Source organism: Coregonus clupeaformis, chromosome 9 (assembly GCF_020615455.1).
Source record: "Coregonus clupeaformis isolate EN_2021a chromosome 9, ASM2061545v1, whole genome shotgun sequence".
NCBI classification, from domain to species: Eukaryota; Metazoa; Chordata; class Actinopteri; order Salmoniformes; family Salmonidae; genus Coregonus; species Coregonus clupeaformis.
In genome coordinates this window covers 6984698-7002036 of record NC_059200.1, presented here as the reverse complement: position 1 = coordinate 7002036, position 17339 = coordinate 6984698, and the positions used below count along the sequence as shown (strand labels likewise).

The 17339-nt window shown below is 48.6% G+C and overlaps 1 protein-coding gene across 1 annotated transcript; it reads left to right on the top strand.

Annotated features, from left to right (window-relative positions):
* The first annotated feature begins 238 nt into the window (after window positions 1–238).
* LOC123491592 (olfactory receptor 52J3-like) lies at window positions 239–14934 on the top strand. The gene is made up of 4 exons (XM_045222744.1): window positions 239–398; window positions 485–545; window positions 14229–14566; window positions 14759–14934. Exons 1-4 carry the CDS (start codon window positions 239–241, stop codon window positions 14932–14934), a joined length of 735 nt encoding a protein of 244 aa, XP_045078679.1.
* Window positions 14935–17339: the final 2405 nt, after the last annotated feature.

Below are 17339 nucleotides of genomic sequence, written 5' to 3'. Positions count from 1 at the left end.
TCTGTGTTTCAGGCATTCGTGAACGAGGTGTTCCCGGGACATGATCGGGTACCAGGTGGTCATGTATATCGATGACATCCTGGTCTACTCGGCCACCTTGGAGGATCACATCACTCACGCCCGAGTAGTCCTGTGATGCCTCCTGGATAACCAACTTTATGTTAAAGCGGAGAAGTGCCAGTTCCATCAGGTTGATGTCTCCTTTTTGGGATACCGGCTCAGCCCGCATGGGGTGAATATGGATGAAAGGAAGGTCAAAGCAGTCAGGTCATGGCCAGTCCCAACCACCATAAAAGGGCTCCAACGGTTTCTGGGGTTTGCCAACTTCTACTGCCGTTTCATTAAGAACTTCAGCTCCATCGCCTCTCCTCTCACCTCTCTCCTCAATGGTGGTCCTCGTACGTTGGTGTGGAGTCCTGCAGCCGATGAGGCCTTCCGGCTACTGAAGAGGCGTTTCACCTCCCCCCGTTGTTGAAACACCCAGATTCTACGCTGCCCTTCGTGGTTGAGGTGGACGCCTCAAAAGTGGGCGTCCCAACGCCAAGGTAACCCACAGAAATTGTATCCATGTGCATACTTCTCAAAGAAACTGTCTCTTGCAGAGAGGAACTATGACGCGGTGAAGTTGGCATTAAAGGATTGGAGACACTGACTGGAGGGCGCCAAGGAGACATTCCTCATCCTAACCGACCATCAGAACCTGGAGTACATATGGACATCGAGGCGGCTGAACCTGCGACAAGCAAGGTGGGCCCTTTTCTTCACTAGATTCAACTTCACCCTGTCATATCGCCCAGGTTCTAAGAACATCAAAGCCGATGCCCTGTCCCATCTCCATGATTCGGGAGGGGTTCCGATCCGGAGCGCAACTACGGTAAGGGATCAGCTGTTGAACTGGGCACACACAACCCTCGCCGCTGGACACCCAGGTATCACCCACACCATTCAATCTCTCTCCACTAAGTACTGGTGGCCCACCTTGGAGCGGGAGGTCGCCCACTATGTCAACTCCTGCTACGTATGTGCCCAAACCAAATCTTCCAGGCATGCTCCAGCAGGGAATCTCCTTCCCCTTCCGTGCCTCAGCAGTCTTGGTCCCATCTGTCCATAGACTTCATCACTGATTTCCCCCTTTCTGTTGGTTTTACCACTATTATGATGGTTGTTAACAGATTCTCTAAATCCTGCGGTTGTATCCCTCTCTCTGGTCTACCTACCGCTCTCCAGGTCGCTGAGGCACTATTCCAGCATGTCTTACGGCATTATGGCCTTCCGGAGGACATCGTTTCCGACCGTGGTCCCCAATTCACGTCGCAGGTATGGAGAGCCTTTATGGAGAAGCTGGGGACCACGGTCAGCCTCACATTTGGGTAACGGCCTCAGTCCAACGGGCAGGTGGAGAGGATCAACCAGGAGCTGGGGAGGTTCCTTAGGAGTCACTGCCAGGAACAACAGGGGGAGTGGGCCCGGTTCCTTCCCTGGGCGTAGTACGCCCAGAACTCCCTTCGTCACCTCTCCACCTGGAATGCTTTTCCAACGGTCTTGAAGGAGCTCCCACATATGCTGAGCACTTGCTGGCAGCTTTTCCTTCACTCTGCCGTCAACTCATCCCATACCACCTCAATTGGGTTGAGGTCGGGGGATTGTGGAGGCCAGGTCATCTGATGCAGCACTCCATCACTCTCCTTCTTGGTAAAATAGCCCTTACACCGCCTGGAGGTGTGTTGGGTCACTGTCCTGTTGAAAAACCAATGATAGTCCCACTAAGCCCAAACCAGATAGGATGGCGTATCGCTGCAGAATGCTGTGGTAGCCATGCTGGTTAAGTGTGCCTTGAATTCTAAAATAATCACAGACAGTGTCACCAGCAAAGCACCCCCACACAAAAAATATTCAATTTGGACTCCAGACCAAAGGACAAATTTCCACCAGTCTAATGTCCATTGCTCGTCTCTTCTTCTTATTGGTGTCCTTTAGTAGTGGTTTCTTTGCAGTAATTCAACCATGAAGACCTGATTCACAGTCTCCTCTGAACATTTGACGTTGAGATGTGTTTGTTACTTGAACTCTGTGAAGCAGTTATTTGGGCTGCAATTTCTGAGGCTGGTAACTCTAATGAACTTATCCTCTGCAGCAGAGGTAACTCCGGCTCTTCCATTCCTGTGGCGGTCCTCATGAGAGCCAGTTTCATCATAGCACTTGATGGTTTTTGCGACTGCACTTGAAGAAACGTTCAAAGGTTTTGAAATGTTCCGTATTGACTGACCTTCATGTCTTAAAGTAATGATGGACTGTCATTTCTCTTTGCTTATTTGAGCTGTTCTTGCCATAATATGGACTCTGTCTTTTACCAAATAGGGCTAACTTCTGTATACGCTGCTGCGCTATGATGAAACTTGCGCTCATGAGGACATTTACATTTACGTCATTTAGCAGACGCTCTTATCCAGAGCGACTTACAAATTGGTGCATTCACCCTATAGCCAGTGGGATAACCACCTTGCAATATCTTTTTTTTTTTTTTTTTTATGGGGGGCGGGGGGGGTGTAGAAGGATTACTTTATCCTATCCCAGGTATTCCTTAAAGAGGTGGGGTTTCAAAAATCTCCGGAAGGTGGTGAGTGACTCCGCTGTCCTGGCGTCGTGAGGGAGCTTGTTCCACCATTGGGGTGCCAGAGCAGCGAACAGTTTTGACTGGGCTGAGCGGGAACTATGCTTCCGCAGAGGAAGGGGAGCCAGCAGGCCAGAGGTGGATGAACGCAATGCCCTCGTTTGGGTGTAGGGACTGATCAGAGCCTGAAGGTACAGAGGTGCCGATCCCCTCACAGCTCCATAGGCAAGCACCATGGTCTTGTAACAGATGCGAGCTTCAACTGGAAGCCAGTGGAGTGTGCGGAGGAGCGGGGTGACGTGAGAGAACTTGGGAAGGTTGAACACCAGACGGGCTGCGTCATTCTGGATGAGTTGTAGGGGTTTAATGGCACAGGCAGTGTAACGATCCCGGCTGTCTGAGTCGGGTCCTGTCTGGTGACTAGTGTTCCTGTTCGTAATCTCCAGTTTCCCGAGGGTTCGGGAACGCTCCGGGGAGCGCTCTTGTTTTCCGCACCTGCATCCCATCAGCAATCTGCACACCTGGTCCTGATCATCACCCTTCTTAGGCTCTGGCCGAACATCCAGTTCCTGCCGGATCGTTAGCCATGAACAGTAGGTGTATCAGAGTATCAGTCCTAGAGCGTCTAGCGTTAGTTTTGTTGTTTGGTACCTTGTTGGTTTATTGTTACTTACCTCCGTTTTTGTTCCATCTGCAGTCACTCGTCCGGAACCTTCACCCTACCTCTGCCTGATGGTCGGCGGCTGCCGAGCCATCACTGGACCAACAACTGCACCCTCAACAACTCATCCACGCCGCCCGCTCTGTCCCTGGATTATTCTGCACCTTTTTGAATCTGTAATAAACCCTCACCTTCGTTCAACTCTCCTTGTCCTGGTCTGCTTCTGGGTTCTGTCTGAGGGAACCGTGACAGAACGATCCGGCCAGTAATGAACCCAGCGGACCTGGATTCTGTTCGCCATGCCATTACCCAGCAGGAGAAGATGTTGGGCCATCATAGCACGGTACTACAGGAGATCGCGTTGTCAGTTCGGAACCTTTCTACCGGTCTGACGGAGGTCCAGAACCAACGCCAGTGTCCGGTGGAGGACCCACTACCGGTTTCACCCATCTCGCCTGCCGCTTCTGAAGTTGTGTCCCTCCGTGAGCCCAAGGTTCCGACGCCGGATAAATATGAGGGGAGCTGGGAAGATGCCGTTCCTTCCTTATGCAGTGTGGATTAGTGTTCGATCTACAGCCCTACTCTTATGCCACAGACAAGGCTAGGATAGCCTTTGTGATTGAGTTGCTGCGTGGTCGAGCGCTGGAGTGGGCTTCAGCCGTTTGGGAACGACAGGATCCCTGCATGGCTTCATACCAGGGGTTCACGGCCGAGATGAGGAAGCTCTTCGACCATTCCGTCCGAGGGAGGGACGCAGCTAGGCGCCTGTTTTCTCTTCACCAAGGAACTCGCAGCGTGGCCGACTTTGTGATCGAGTTCAAGACGTTGGCTGTGGAGAGTGGGTGGAACGAGGAGTCTTTGCAAGCGGCCTTTTACCAGGGTCTGTCGGAGCAGCTCAAGGATGAGTTGATCTCCTATCCGGAGCCTAGTGACCTGGACAGCTTGGTAGCCTTGTCTATTCGGGTGGATAATCGAGTCCGAGAGCGAAGGAGGGAGAAGCAATGGGGTCCGTCCAATCGATCAGCTTCTCAGTTCCCAGTCGGGTCGGGTGGTGGACCAGAACACGTCGATCATTCTCCACCACAAAGGATTAGTGGAGAGGACCTCTCTCCCGATTCTGAACCCATGCAAGTGGGGCGGCACGGGTTAACCAAGGAGGAGCGTCAACATAGACGTAAGACCAACTGCTGCCTCTACTGTGGTCGCTCGGGACATTACATCTCCACTTGTTCCCGGCGGTCGTCAAACTGCCCGGCTCGCTAAAGTTGGGAGGACTTTTAGCGAGCCAGTTTCAACCTCTCAGTACCTCTGTCAGACCCCGCTTCCCGGCTACCCTTGTGAACAGGAATCAGAGCTTAGCGCTTAACGCTTTTATCGATTCAGGTGCCGATGGAAGCTTTCTTGATGCCGAGTTGGTGGAACAGCTGGGGCTTTCCAAGGAGCAATTGCCGGAAGCCATTGAAGCGACCACTCTGAACGGCAGTAGTCTGGCACGTATCACGATGAGGACTGAACCGGTTAAGATGCGGTTGTCGGGGAATCATTCTGAGATGATTTCATTTTTCATTCTGCCGTCTTCCCATGTTCCTCTGGTCCTTGGATACCCCTGGCTGAAGGAACACAATCCCACGTTCGATTGGGTGACGGGCAAGGTAACGAGTTGGAGCCTTGATTGTCATGCTAACTGTCTCAAGACTGCCTGCCCCCATTCGGTTCCCAGTCAGGTGATTGAGGCTAAACCCCCAGATTTGTCCCTGGTTCCCGAGACATATCACGATTTGGGGGAAGTTTTCAGTAAGCAGAAGGCTCTGTCACTCCCTCCCCACCGACCATATGATTGTGCCATCAACCTGGTCCCTGGAGCTGTCTACCCCAAGGGAAGGTTATACAGTATCTCCCGACCTGAACGTGAGGCGTTGGAGACCTACATCAAGGAGTCCCTAGCTGCTGGTCTCGTTCGTCCCTCGTCATCACCCCTGGGGGCAGGATTCTTCTTTGTGGGTAAGAAGGATGGCTCTCTTCGACCGTGTATTGATTATCGGGGGTTGAATGACATCATGGTCAAGAACAAGTATCCCCTGCCCTTGATGAGCTCTGCCTTCGACTCCTTACAGGGTGCTACGGTGTTCACCAAGCTAGACCTACGCAATGCGTATCACCTGGTCCGGATCAGAGAGGGGGACGAGTGGTTGACGGGTTTCAATACACCGATGGGTCACTCGAGTATCAGGTGATGCCGTTTGGACTGACCAATGCTCCAGCGGTATTCCAGAGTATGGTGAACGACGTCCTGAGAGATATGATCGGTCTCTTCGTGTTCGTTTACCTGGATGACATTCTGATCTTCTCGAAGGAACCTTCCGACCACGTCCAGCATGTCCGGCAGGTTCTGCAGCGATTGTTGGAGAATCGCCTGTTCGTGAAGGCCGAGAAGTGCGAGTTTCACGCCCACACGACATCCTTTCTCGGGTACATCATCTCCAGGGGAGAGATTAGGATGGACCAGGAGAAGGTTAGAGCGGTTCTGGAATGGGCCCAGCCCGGTACGAGATTGCAGCTCCAGAGATTTTTGGGGTTTGCGAATTTCTACCGCAGATTCATCCGGGATTACAGCCGTGTGGCCGCTCCATTAACTGCCTTGACTTCCAGTATCAGGACCTTCAAGTGGAATCCGGAGGCGGATCGTGCGTTTCTGGATTTGAAGAGGCGATTCACCAACGCACCGATTCTCTCTCAACCGGACACGGGCCGTCAGTTCGTCGTTGAAGTGGACGCGTCTGATGTGGGAGTTGGCGCCATCCTGTCGCAGCGATGCTCCACGGACAGTAAACTCCATCCCTGCGCCTACTACTCTCGTCGCCTTTCGCCTGCGGAGAGGAATTACGATGTGGGTAACCGGGAGCTTCTCGCGGTGAAACTTGCCTTGGAGGAGTGGCGCCACTGGTTGGAGGGGGCGGAGCAACCGTTTATTGTCTGGACTGACCACAAGAATCTTGCTTACGTGCAATCGGCTAAACGTCTCAACTCCCGTCAGGCCAGGTGGGCGTTGTTTTTCGGACGATTCAAGTTTTTCCTGACGTTCCGACCTGGATCTAAGAACGGCAAGGCGGACGCCTTGTCCCGGATGTTCTCCAAGATGGAGGAGAGTGGGTCCAAGACCGAGACAATTCTCCCCCGGAACTGCGTCGTGGGAGCAGTTATGTGGAAGATTGAGGAGGAGGTGCTGGCGGCCCTTCGGACTCAGCCCGGTCCCGGTAACGGTCCACCCGGTCGGTTGTTTGTGCCGGAGTCGGTTCGTCCTGCTGTCCTCAAATGGTCCCACGCCAGCAAGATGGCTTGTCACCCTGGCGTGGCTCGGACAATGGCGTTTCTTCGCAGACGTTTTTGGTGGCCTGCCATGGCCGAGGATACTCGGGGGTTTGTTGCTGCCTGTCCAGTGTGTGCGCAGAATAAGAGTACCAATCGGCCCAGCTCTGGACTACTTCACCCCCTTCCTATTCCCCGGCGACCATGGTCGCATCTGGCCCTGGACTTCGTCACTGGGTTGCCCGCTTCTGAGGGGAACACGGTCGTTCTGACTATCGTGGACAGATTCAGCAAGTTCGCCCACTTTGTGCCAATTGCCAAGCTTCCCTCTGCCTCGGAGACGTCCGAGATCCTGGTTAGGGAGGTTTTCAGGGTCCACGGTTTGCCCAGTGATATCGTTTCCGACCGTGGCCCTCAGTTTACCTCTGCTGTCTGGAAGTCCTTCTGTTTGGCCATTGGAGCTACAGTCAGTCTCACATCTGGTTTTCACCCCCAATCCAATGGTCAGGCGGAGAGAGCCAACCAGAAGATGGAATCCACGCTACGCTGTCTGGTCTCTTCCAACCCCACCTCCTGGGTCTCTCAGTTGCCTTGGGTTGAGTATGCCCACAATACTCTTCCTACATCTGCCACTGGGATGTCTCCCTTCCAGTGCCTGTATGGCTACCAACCTCCCCTGTTTCCTTCTCAGGAGAAGGAGCTCTCAGTGCCTTCTGTTCAGGCCCATATTCGTCGTTGCCACCGGACCTGGCATCGGGCCAGAAAGGCACTCCTTAGAGTTTCGGACCGGTATCAGCTCCAGGCGAATCGTCGCCGGATCCCCGCTCCCACCTATACCATCGGAGATAGGGTTTGGTTGGCCACACGGGATCTTCCGTTACGGACTGAGTCTAGGAAGTTGTTACCGAAGTTCATTGGTCCGTTTGTGGTGGAGAAGGTGATCAATCCAGTGGCAGTTCGACTCAAACTACCGAGGACGCTCAGAGTCCATCCCACCTTTCATGTCTCCTGCCTCAAGCCTGTCTTCCTCAGTCCTCTGTTGCCTCCTCCGCCTCCTCCTCCTCCTCCTCGGATGATCGGAGGTGGTCCTGCCTACACGGTGCGGCGCATCATGGATTCCAGACGGCGGGGCCGGGGTTTCCAGTATCTCGTGGACTGGGAGGGGTATGGTCCTGAGGAGAGGAGTTGGATTCCGCGGCGACAGGTCCTAGATGCGGACCTCATCAGTGACTTCTACCGCCTCCATCCTGGCGCTCCGGGGAGTCCGCCCGGTGGCGTTCGTCGGAGGGGGGGTACTGTAACGATCCCGGCTGTCTGAGTCGGGTCCTGTCTGGTGACTAGTGTTCCTGTTCGTAATCTCCAGTTTCCCGAGGGTTCGGGAACGCTCCGGGGAGCGCTCTTGTTTTCCGCACCTGCATCCCATCAGCAATCTGCACACCTGGTCCTGATCATCACCCTTCTTAGGCTCTGGCCGAACATCCAGTTCCTGCCGGATCGTTAGCCATGAACAGTAGGTGTATCAGAGTATCAGTCCTAGAGCGTCTAGCGTTAGTTTTGTTGTTTGGTACCTTGTTGGTTTATTGTTACTTACCTCCGTTTTTGTTCCATCTGCAGTCACTCGTCCGGAACCTTCACCCTACCTCTGCCTGATGGTCGGCGGCTGCCGAGCCATCACTGGACCAACAACTGCACCCTCAACAACTCATCCACGCCGCCCGCTCTGTCCCTGGATTATTCTGCACCTTTTTGAATCTGTAATAAACCCTCACCTTCGTTCAACTCTCCTTGTCCTGGTCTGCTTCTGGGTTCTGTCTGAGGGAACCGTGACAGGCAGGGAGCCCAGCCAACAGCGAGTTGCAGTAATCCAGACGGGAGATGACAAGTGCCTGGATTAGGACCTGTGCCGCTTCGTGTGTAAGGCAGGGTCGTACTCTCCGAATGTTGTAGAGCATGAACCTGCAGGATCGGGTCACCGCCTTGATGTTAGCGGAGAACGACAGGGTGTTGTCCAGGGTCACGCCAAGGCTCTTCGCACTCTGGGAGGAGGACACAACGGAGTTGTCAACCGTGATGGCGAGATCATGGAACGGGCAGTCCTTCCCCGGGAGGAAGAGCAGCTCCGTCTTGCCAAGGTTCAGCTTGAGGTGGTGATCAGTCATCCATACTGATATGTCTGCCAGACATGCAGAGATGCGATTCGCCACCTGGTTATCAGAAGGGGGAAAGGGGAAGATTAGTTGTGTATCGTCAGCGTAGCAATGATAGGAGAGGCCGTGTGAGGATATGACAGAGCCAAGTGACTTGGTGTATAGGGAGAATAGGAGAGGGCCTAGAACTGAGCCCTGGGGGACACCAGTGGTGAGAGCACGTGGTGCGGAGACAGCTTCTCGCCACGCCACTTGGTAGGAGCGACCGGTCAGGTAGGACGCGATCCAGGAGTGAGCCGCGCCGGAGATGCCCAGCTCGGAGAGGGTGGAGAGGAGGATCTGATGGTTCACAGTATCAAAGGCAGCAGACAGGTCTAGAAGGACAAGAGCAGAGGAGAGAGAGTTAGCTTTAGCAGTGCGGAGAGCCTCCGTGACACAGAGAAGAGCAGTCTCAGTTGAATGACCAGTCCTGAAACCTGACTGGTTTGGATCAAGAAGGTCATTCTGAGAGAGATAGCAAGAGAGTTGGCTAAAGACGGCACGCTCAATAGTTTTGGTAAGAAAAGAAAGAAGGGATACTGGTCTGTAGTTGTTGACATCAGTGGGATCGAGTGTTGGTTTTTTGAGAAGGGGTGCAACTCTCGCTCTCTTGAAGACGGAAGGGACATAGCCAGCGGTCAAGGATGAGTTGATCAGCGAGGTGAGGTAGGGGAGAAGGTCACCCGAGATGGTCTGGAGAAGAGAGGAGGGGATGGGGTCAAGCGGGCAGGTTGTTGGGCGGCCTGCAGTCACAAGTCGCAAGATTTTATCTGGAGAGAGAGGGGAGAAAGAAGTCAAAGCATAGGGTAGGGCAGTGTGAGCAGGACCAGCAGTGTCATTAGACTTAACAAACGAGGATCGGATGTCGTCAACCTTCTTTTCAAAGTGGTTGACGAAGTCATCCACAGAGAGAGGAGGAGGGGGATTCAGCAGGGAGGAGAATGTGGCAAAGAGCTTCCAAGGGTTAGAGGCAGATGCTTGGAATTTAGAGTGGTAGAAAGTGGCCTTAGCAGCAGAAACAGATGAAGAAAATGTAGAGAGGAGGGAGTGAAAAGATGCCAGGTCGGCAGGGAGTTTAGTTTTCTTCCATTTCCGCTCCGCTGCCCGCTCTGTTCTGTGAGCTCGCAATGAGTCATCAAGCCACAGAGCTGGAGGGGAGGACCGAGCCGGCCGGGAGGATAGGGGACACAGAGAGTCAAAGGATGCAGAAAGGGAGGAGAGGAGGGTTGAGGAGGCAGAATCAGGAGATTGGAGGGAGAAGGATTGAGCAGAGGGAAGAGATGATAGGATGGAAGAGGAGAGAGTAGTGGGAGAGAGAGAGCGAAGGTTGTGGCGGCGCATTACCATCTGTGTAGGGGCAGAGTGAGTAGTGTTGGAGGAGAGCGAGAGAGAAAAGGATACAAAGTAGTGGTCGGAGACATGGAGGGGAGTTGCAGTGAGATTAGTAGAAGAGCAGCATCTAGTAAAGATGAGGTCAAGCGTATTGCCTGCCTTGTGAGTAGGGGGGGACGGTGAGAGGGTGAGGTCAAAAGAGGAGAGGAGTGGAAAGAAGGAGGCAGAGAGAAATGAGTCAAATGTAGACGTAGGGAGGTTGAAATCCCCCACTGTCACAACACAACGGATTGGCTCAAACGCATTAAGAAGGAAATAAATTCCACAAATTAACTTTTAACAAGGCACACCTGTTAATTGAAATGCATTACAGGTGACTAACTCATGAAGCTGGTTGAGAGAATGCCAAGAGTGTACAAAGCTGTCATCAAGGCAAAGGGTGGCTATTTGAAGAATCTCAAATAGAAAATATACTTTGATTTGTTTAACACTTTTTAGGTTACTACATGATTCCGAATGTGTTATTTCATAGTTTTGATGTCTTCACTATTATTCTACAATGTAAAAAATTGTAAAAATAAAGAAAAACCCTTGAAGAGTAGGTGTGTCCAAACATGTGGAATCATGTAGTAACCAAAAAAGTGTTACAAATACAAATATATTTTAGATTCTTCAAAGTAGCCACCCTTTGCCTTGATGACAGCTTTGCACACTCTTGGCATTCTCAAATCAAATCAAATTGTATTTGCCACATGCGCCGAATACCACAGGTGTAGACCTTACAGTGAAATGCTTACAAAAGTGTTGAGTAAAAAATAGATGAGTGAAAAAAAACAAATAATTAAAGAGCAGCAGTAAAATAAAATAACAGTAGGGAGGCTATATACAGCGGGTACCGGTACAGAGTCAGTGTGCGGGGGCACCGGTTAGTCGAGGTAATTGAGGTAATATGTACATGTGGGTAGAGTTAAAGTGACTATGCATAGATAATAAACAGAGTAGCAGCAGCGTAAAAGAGGGGGTGTGGGGGACAATGCAAATAGTCTGGGTAGCCATGATTAGCTGTTCAGGAGTCTTATGGCTTGGGGTAGAAGCTGTTAAGAAGCCTTTTGGACCTAGACTTGGCTCTCCGGTACCGTTTGCCGTGCGGTAGCAGAGAGAACAGTCTATGACTAGGGTGGCTGGAGTCTTTGACATTTCTTAGGGCCTTCCTTTGACACCGCTTGGTACAGAGGTCCTGGATGGCAGGAAGCTTGGCCCCATACGCACTGGGCCATACGCACTACCCTCGGTAGGGCTTTGCGGTCGGATGCCGAGCAGTTGCATTACCAGGCGGTGATGCAACCGGTCAGTATGCTCTCGATGGTGCAGCTGTAGAACTTTTTGAGGATCTGAGGACCCATGCCAAATCTTTTCAGTCTCCTGAGGGGGAATAGGCTTTGTCGTGCCCTCTTTACGACTGTCTTGGTGTGTTTGGGCCATGATAGTTTGTTGGTGATGTGGACACCAAGGAACTTGAAGGTCTCAACCTGTTCCACTACAGCCCCGTCGATGAGAATGGGGGCGTGCTCAGTCCTCTTTTTTTTCCTGTAGTCCACAATCATCTCCTTTGTATTGATCACGTTCAGGGAGAGGTTTTTATCCTGGCACAACACTGGCAGGTCTCTGACCTCCTCCCTATAGGCTGTCTCATCGTTGTCGGTGATCAGGCCTACCACTGTTGTGTTGTCGGCAAACTTAATGATGGTGTTGGAGTCGTGCCTGGCCATTCAGTCATGGGTAAACAGGGAGTACAGGAGGGGACTGAGCACGCACCCTTAGGGGCCCCTGTGTTGAGGATCAGCGTGGCAGATGTGTTGTTACCTACCCTTACCACCTGGGGGGCGGCCCGTCAGGAAGTCCAGGATCCAGTTGCAGAGGGAGGTGTTTAGTCCCAGGGTCCTTAGCTTAGTGATGAGCTTTGAGGGCACTATGGTGATGAACGCTGAGCTGTAGTCAATGAATAGCATTCTCATGTAGGTGTACCTCTTTTCCAGGTGGGAAAGGGCAGTGTGGAGTGCAATAGAGATTGCATTATCTGTGGATCTGTTTGGGCGGTATACAAAATGGAGTGGGTCTAGGGTTTCTGGGATAATGGTGTTGATGTGAGCCATGACCAGCCTCTCAAAGCACTTCATGGCTACATAAGTGATTGCTACAGACTATGGTGGTCTGCTTGAAACATGTTGGTATTACAGACTCAGTCAGGGGCATGTTGAAAATGTCAGTGAAGAGACTTGCCAGTTGGTCAGCACATGCTTGGAGTACACGTCCTGGTAATCCTTCTGGCCCTGCGGCCTTGTGAATGTTGACCTGCTTAAAAGTCTTACTCACATCGGCTACGGAGAGCGTGATCACATAGTCATTCGGAACAGCTGATGCTCTCATGCATGCTTCAGTGTTGCTTGCCTCGAAGCGAGCATGGAAGTGATTTAGCTTGTCTGGTAGGCTCGTGTCACTGGGCATCTCGCGGCTGTGCTTCCCTTTTGTAGTCTTTAATAGTTAGCAAGCCCTGCCACATCCGACGAGCGTCGAAGCCGGTGTAGTACGATTCAATCTTAGTCCTTTATTGACTTTGCCTGTTTGATGGTTTGTATACCACCCCTACCTTGTCACAACACAACTGATTGTCTCAAACGCATTAAGAAGGAAAGAAATTCCACGAATTAACTTTTAACAAGGCACACTTGTTAATTGAAATGCATTCCAGGTGACTACCTCATGAAGCTGGTTGAGAGAATGCCAAGAGTGTGCAAAGCTGTTATCAAGGCAAAGGGTGGCTATTTGAAGTATCTCAAATATAAAATATATTTTGATTTGTTTAACACTTTATTGGTTACTACATGATTCCATATGTGTCATTTCATAGTTTTGATGTCTTCACCATTATTCTACAATTTAAAAAATAGTACAAATATAGAAAAACCCTTGAATGAATAGGTGTATCCAAACTTTTGACTGGTAGTGTACATACACCAGAATTCATGATACATTATGTTCTTCTGTCCTGGTTAAGATAGATTATCGGTATTCAAACAGCACGTTGCAGACAAGCAGTGAGTAGTGTGAAGCGAGTCATGTTTTCAAATTTTATTTTGAACCTCTTTGGTCCCTGTTGCAAGTTCTTCAGTAACTTGTTATGACATAGGTGGAAAGTCTTGTTAATTGTGTGGTGATGATGAAAGGGTTGTGAATAATAGTGGCCCTGATGCAACAACCCGTTACTACAGTCATAGTCACTCTAGCACCAATTAGGTAATTACAACCCAAACTGGTCTTGGCGGCAGTGCTAAGGGAATTGGGAATTTGGGAGGAGAATTTAAGAAGGGGCCATTCTTTGACCAGGAGGAGAATTTAAGAAGGGGCCATTGTTTGACCAGGAGGAGAATATAGCCAATGATGGTGAGGGGTAAGACACTGTGGACAGTGTACTGTTGGTGCTCCTTCCCTTGTTCTCTTTAGTCTATGAGAAGTGATACATATACAGGACAGGGTCAATTACGGGAGGCCTTGATACATCAACAACAAGGTACAGTGAAGCCATCCGTAGATCACATTTTCTTGCTGACTTCACTTCAAATGATATATATTTTAATGAAATGTATATGTGTCAATTCCCCCATATACTCAGCTTTGAGCGAAGACAGAAAACCACTGTCCAAAGAATACTGCTAGAGAACTATTGGGGGTGAGTTGAACAAAGTCATTTCTTCTTTCAGATTAACTCATTGCTCACTGTTTTCATGATAGGTTGAAATATGCACTAATATGCACTAAAGCTGCACTAATATCTGTTTTATTATTTTGGTTACAGGTATTGATTTAACCTCCCAAGTGCTGGAATGGGAATGGAATTAGGAACCTTCAGAAATTTCTCCCATACCGAATTCTATTTCATTGGATTTACTTCCCTTAAAGAGTATCGACGGCTCCTCTTCATTCCTTTTTTTGTAGGCTTCTGTTTCTCAATGACTACCAACATTGCCCTGGTATTTACTATTGCGAAACAGAGGACTCTCCATTCACCCATGTATGTGCTGATAGGTTCTATTGCTTGTATTGACACCTTAACTCCCTTTTGGATTGTTCCCAGAATGATATTCAGTTTTGCCACTGAGATTAATGTTTTTCCTCGAGGATTATGTTTGTTGCAGATGTGGTCTGTTCACTACACTTGCAGCTTTCAGTCCTCTGTTCTGTTTGGGATGGCTGTTGACCGGTATTTTGCCATTTGTATGCCATTGCGCTACAATGTCGTCATGAGCTACAATAATTGTCGAATAGCTAGCCTTGTGATTATAATCCGTAACTTCATTATAATAACAGCTATGGTTGCCCTTGTTGGGACGCTAACATTTTGCTCATCCAATGTCTTATATCATACTCACTGTGAGCACCAGTTAGTGGTTACATTGGCATGTGGGGACACAAGTAAAAACTACTTGGCAGGTTTGATCAGTTTCTGTGTGCCCACGGTTGACTGTTTTGGCATTGCATTGTCATATATAGCAATTTTTGTGGTCATATTCAGATCAGCAGCAGGAGAGTCTCGTTCTAAAGCCATCCACACGTGCAGTACACATTTAATGGGCATCTGCATCACCTACTCTGCTTCTATGACAGCATTCATGACGTACAGGGTAAAACATACCATTAGCCCTGATTTACGTATTTTTATCAGCTTGTTGTATCTCCTTCTTCCTGGTCTTTGTAACCCATTGATTTATGGCATCAGAACTAAGGAGATAAAGGTGCACCTGGCCAAACTTCTCAAGTGTGGAAGAGTTGATCCTCTGTGATGTCTCCATTTGCCTTTTGATAACATGCCTGTTTTAGTCACATTAATTATATTTAAGAATGTCGTTCATTTTGCAGAATCTAAATTACGGATCTAAACCAGGGATGGGCTACTGACAGCCCCCCTTTTACATTTTAGTCATTTAGCAGACGCTCTTATCCAGACACTTACAGTTAGTGAGTGCATACATTTTTTCATACTGGCCCCCCGTGGGAATCGAATCCACAACCCTGGCGTTGCAAGCGCCATGCTCTACCAACTGAGCTACAAGGGGCCTTTTGAAGGCGCGCGGGGGACTCAGTCGGGATCTCAATTTACTGTTCAGAGTTAGAATAGTAGAATACACAAGGTGCAATTTTGAAATTTGGTTGTGCGTCATCAGTTTTTCTCTTGTTATGTCAGTTGCTGACAGTCATTCAATTAGCCCATGTCAGCTAAACATTTTTAGATTGGTAAGTTGTCCAGCGGGCAGCTATCTAAACTTGTAGTAATCGTGGTTGAATTACCGACCAGGGACCCCAATTGATTTTGTTAGTCACTCTCACTCAGATATCATATTAAAAACTGTTAACATTTCTCTCCACCCCATGGCAAATTGAGTAGAATTGCATGAAATGAGTTATACAATTGCTAAATCTTCTCTCCGCCCCATGGCAAAATGTGTAGATTTGCGGAATTATAACTTTAAATGAGTTATAAAACCGCAAAAATGTCTCTATGCCCCTTGGCAAAATGTGTAGGTTTGCGGAATTATTACTTGAAATGAGTTATAAAACCGCAAAAATGTCTCTATGCCCCATCACAAAATGTGTAGAATTGCAGGAAATTAACTCTGAAACCTTTTCTCTCCACTGTCAAGAGAGCCTTGCGAGCCTCGTTTTGCTCGCAAGGTGGGGGTATGGATGTGGGTACGCAGACCCGCGAACCACTGCTGCCCCCCATGATGAGTTCAGATTTTTTGTGGCCCCCACCCCCATTAAAGTTGCCCATCCCTGCTCTAAACTATCGAATTTCATAGAGGTCAGTGCTGATAAGGTCTGTGCCAATGTGACCATAACCATGTGAATACTTATTGGTTATCCCTTTTTGAATGGTAATTTAGTTGTCAGAGTTGGTATACTGTATACTGCATAGGTACTGTAATTGACAAGAATTTAGGTTAGACCTTGACTCATTGCTTTTCAATTACGATTGATTTGAAGGTAATTACAATGGTAAATTGTAATATATTATAAATTAATATAGATGTTTTTAATCCAAAACTCAAAACCTACAATCAGAATTATTTTGGTCAGGGGATGAAGCAGAGTTGGAATGATTGTTTAGAAATTATGCATTTGCTAAGGCCTGTAACGAAAGGCAAAATACTGTATGCTATACACGTAACATTTTTCTCTAAACGGAAATTTATAACAAGGGTTAAAAGTTTGTTTATATGATATAAAAGTATTGTCACCCTTGATAAAGATGAGCAAAAAAGCATTTATAAAATAAATAAAACAAATACTGAGCTATATTGTATGCTACATTTCTTTTATTATTATATTATTTTATACTAATACTATTGCTCAGAGAAAGAGATTTTGTTTAACAAGTAATAAAAACATTTAAGACAGGGGTCAAAATTATTGGTACCCCTGTTTTCAATACTCAGGCACCCTCCCCTTGTGAGGATAACGACACAGCCTTTTTCTAACATGTTTTATGAGTTTGGATAACACATTCGTAGAGATCTTAGACCATTCATCCATACAGAATCTTTCCAGATCCTTGATATCCTTCATCTGTGCTTATGGACTGCCCACTTAAATTAAAACCAAAGGTTTTCAATGGCGTTCAAATCTGGAGACTGAGATGGCTGAGATTGTTAATTGACAACAAAATCAACATTTTGCGATGGCCATCTCAGTCTCCGGATTGACCCCATTGAAAACCTGTGGCTTAAATTGAAGAGTGTAGTCCATAAGTGCAGATGAAGAATATCAAAGAAAGTGGGTGTCTACAGTACTGTATGTATGTGAAACCGAAACGGAACATTGTTAGATTCTTTACAGGTACAGTACAACTGTTTTAATCAAGATTGGTTGATTTCACTGGGAGTGTCACTGTAAATTCTTCTGATGTTTAATTTCAACCCTGTGGCTTTTGGCACTGCTTAAACATCAATTTATAACATCATATGTGTTTTATTATTGGCTTTTGTTATACTTGTTCTTGTTTTGCCATAAGAGATTTCTCTAATAAACACAGTTGGATACCAGATTACCGTTTTATTTTCTGTAGTAAATGAACCTGTACTATGAGTTGCATTACCCTAAGAGGGACGCACATGTTGAGAGCTATACTGAAAGTACAGTCAAAACATTTTCACAGCAGCAGGAGGAGGATATCTGAGGATATTTCCCC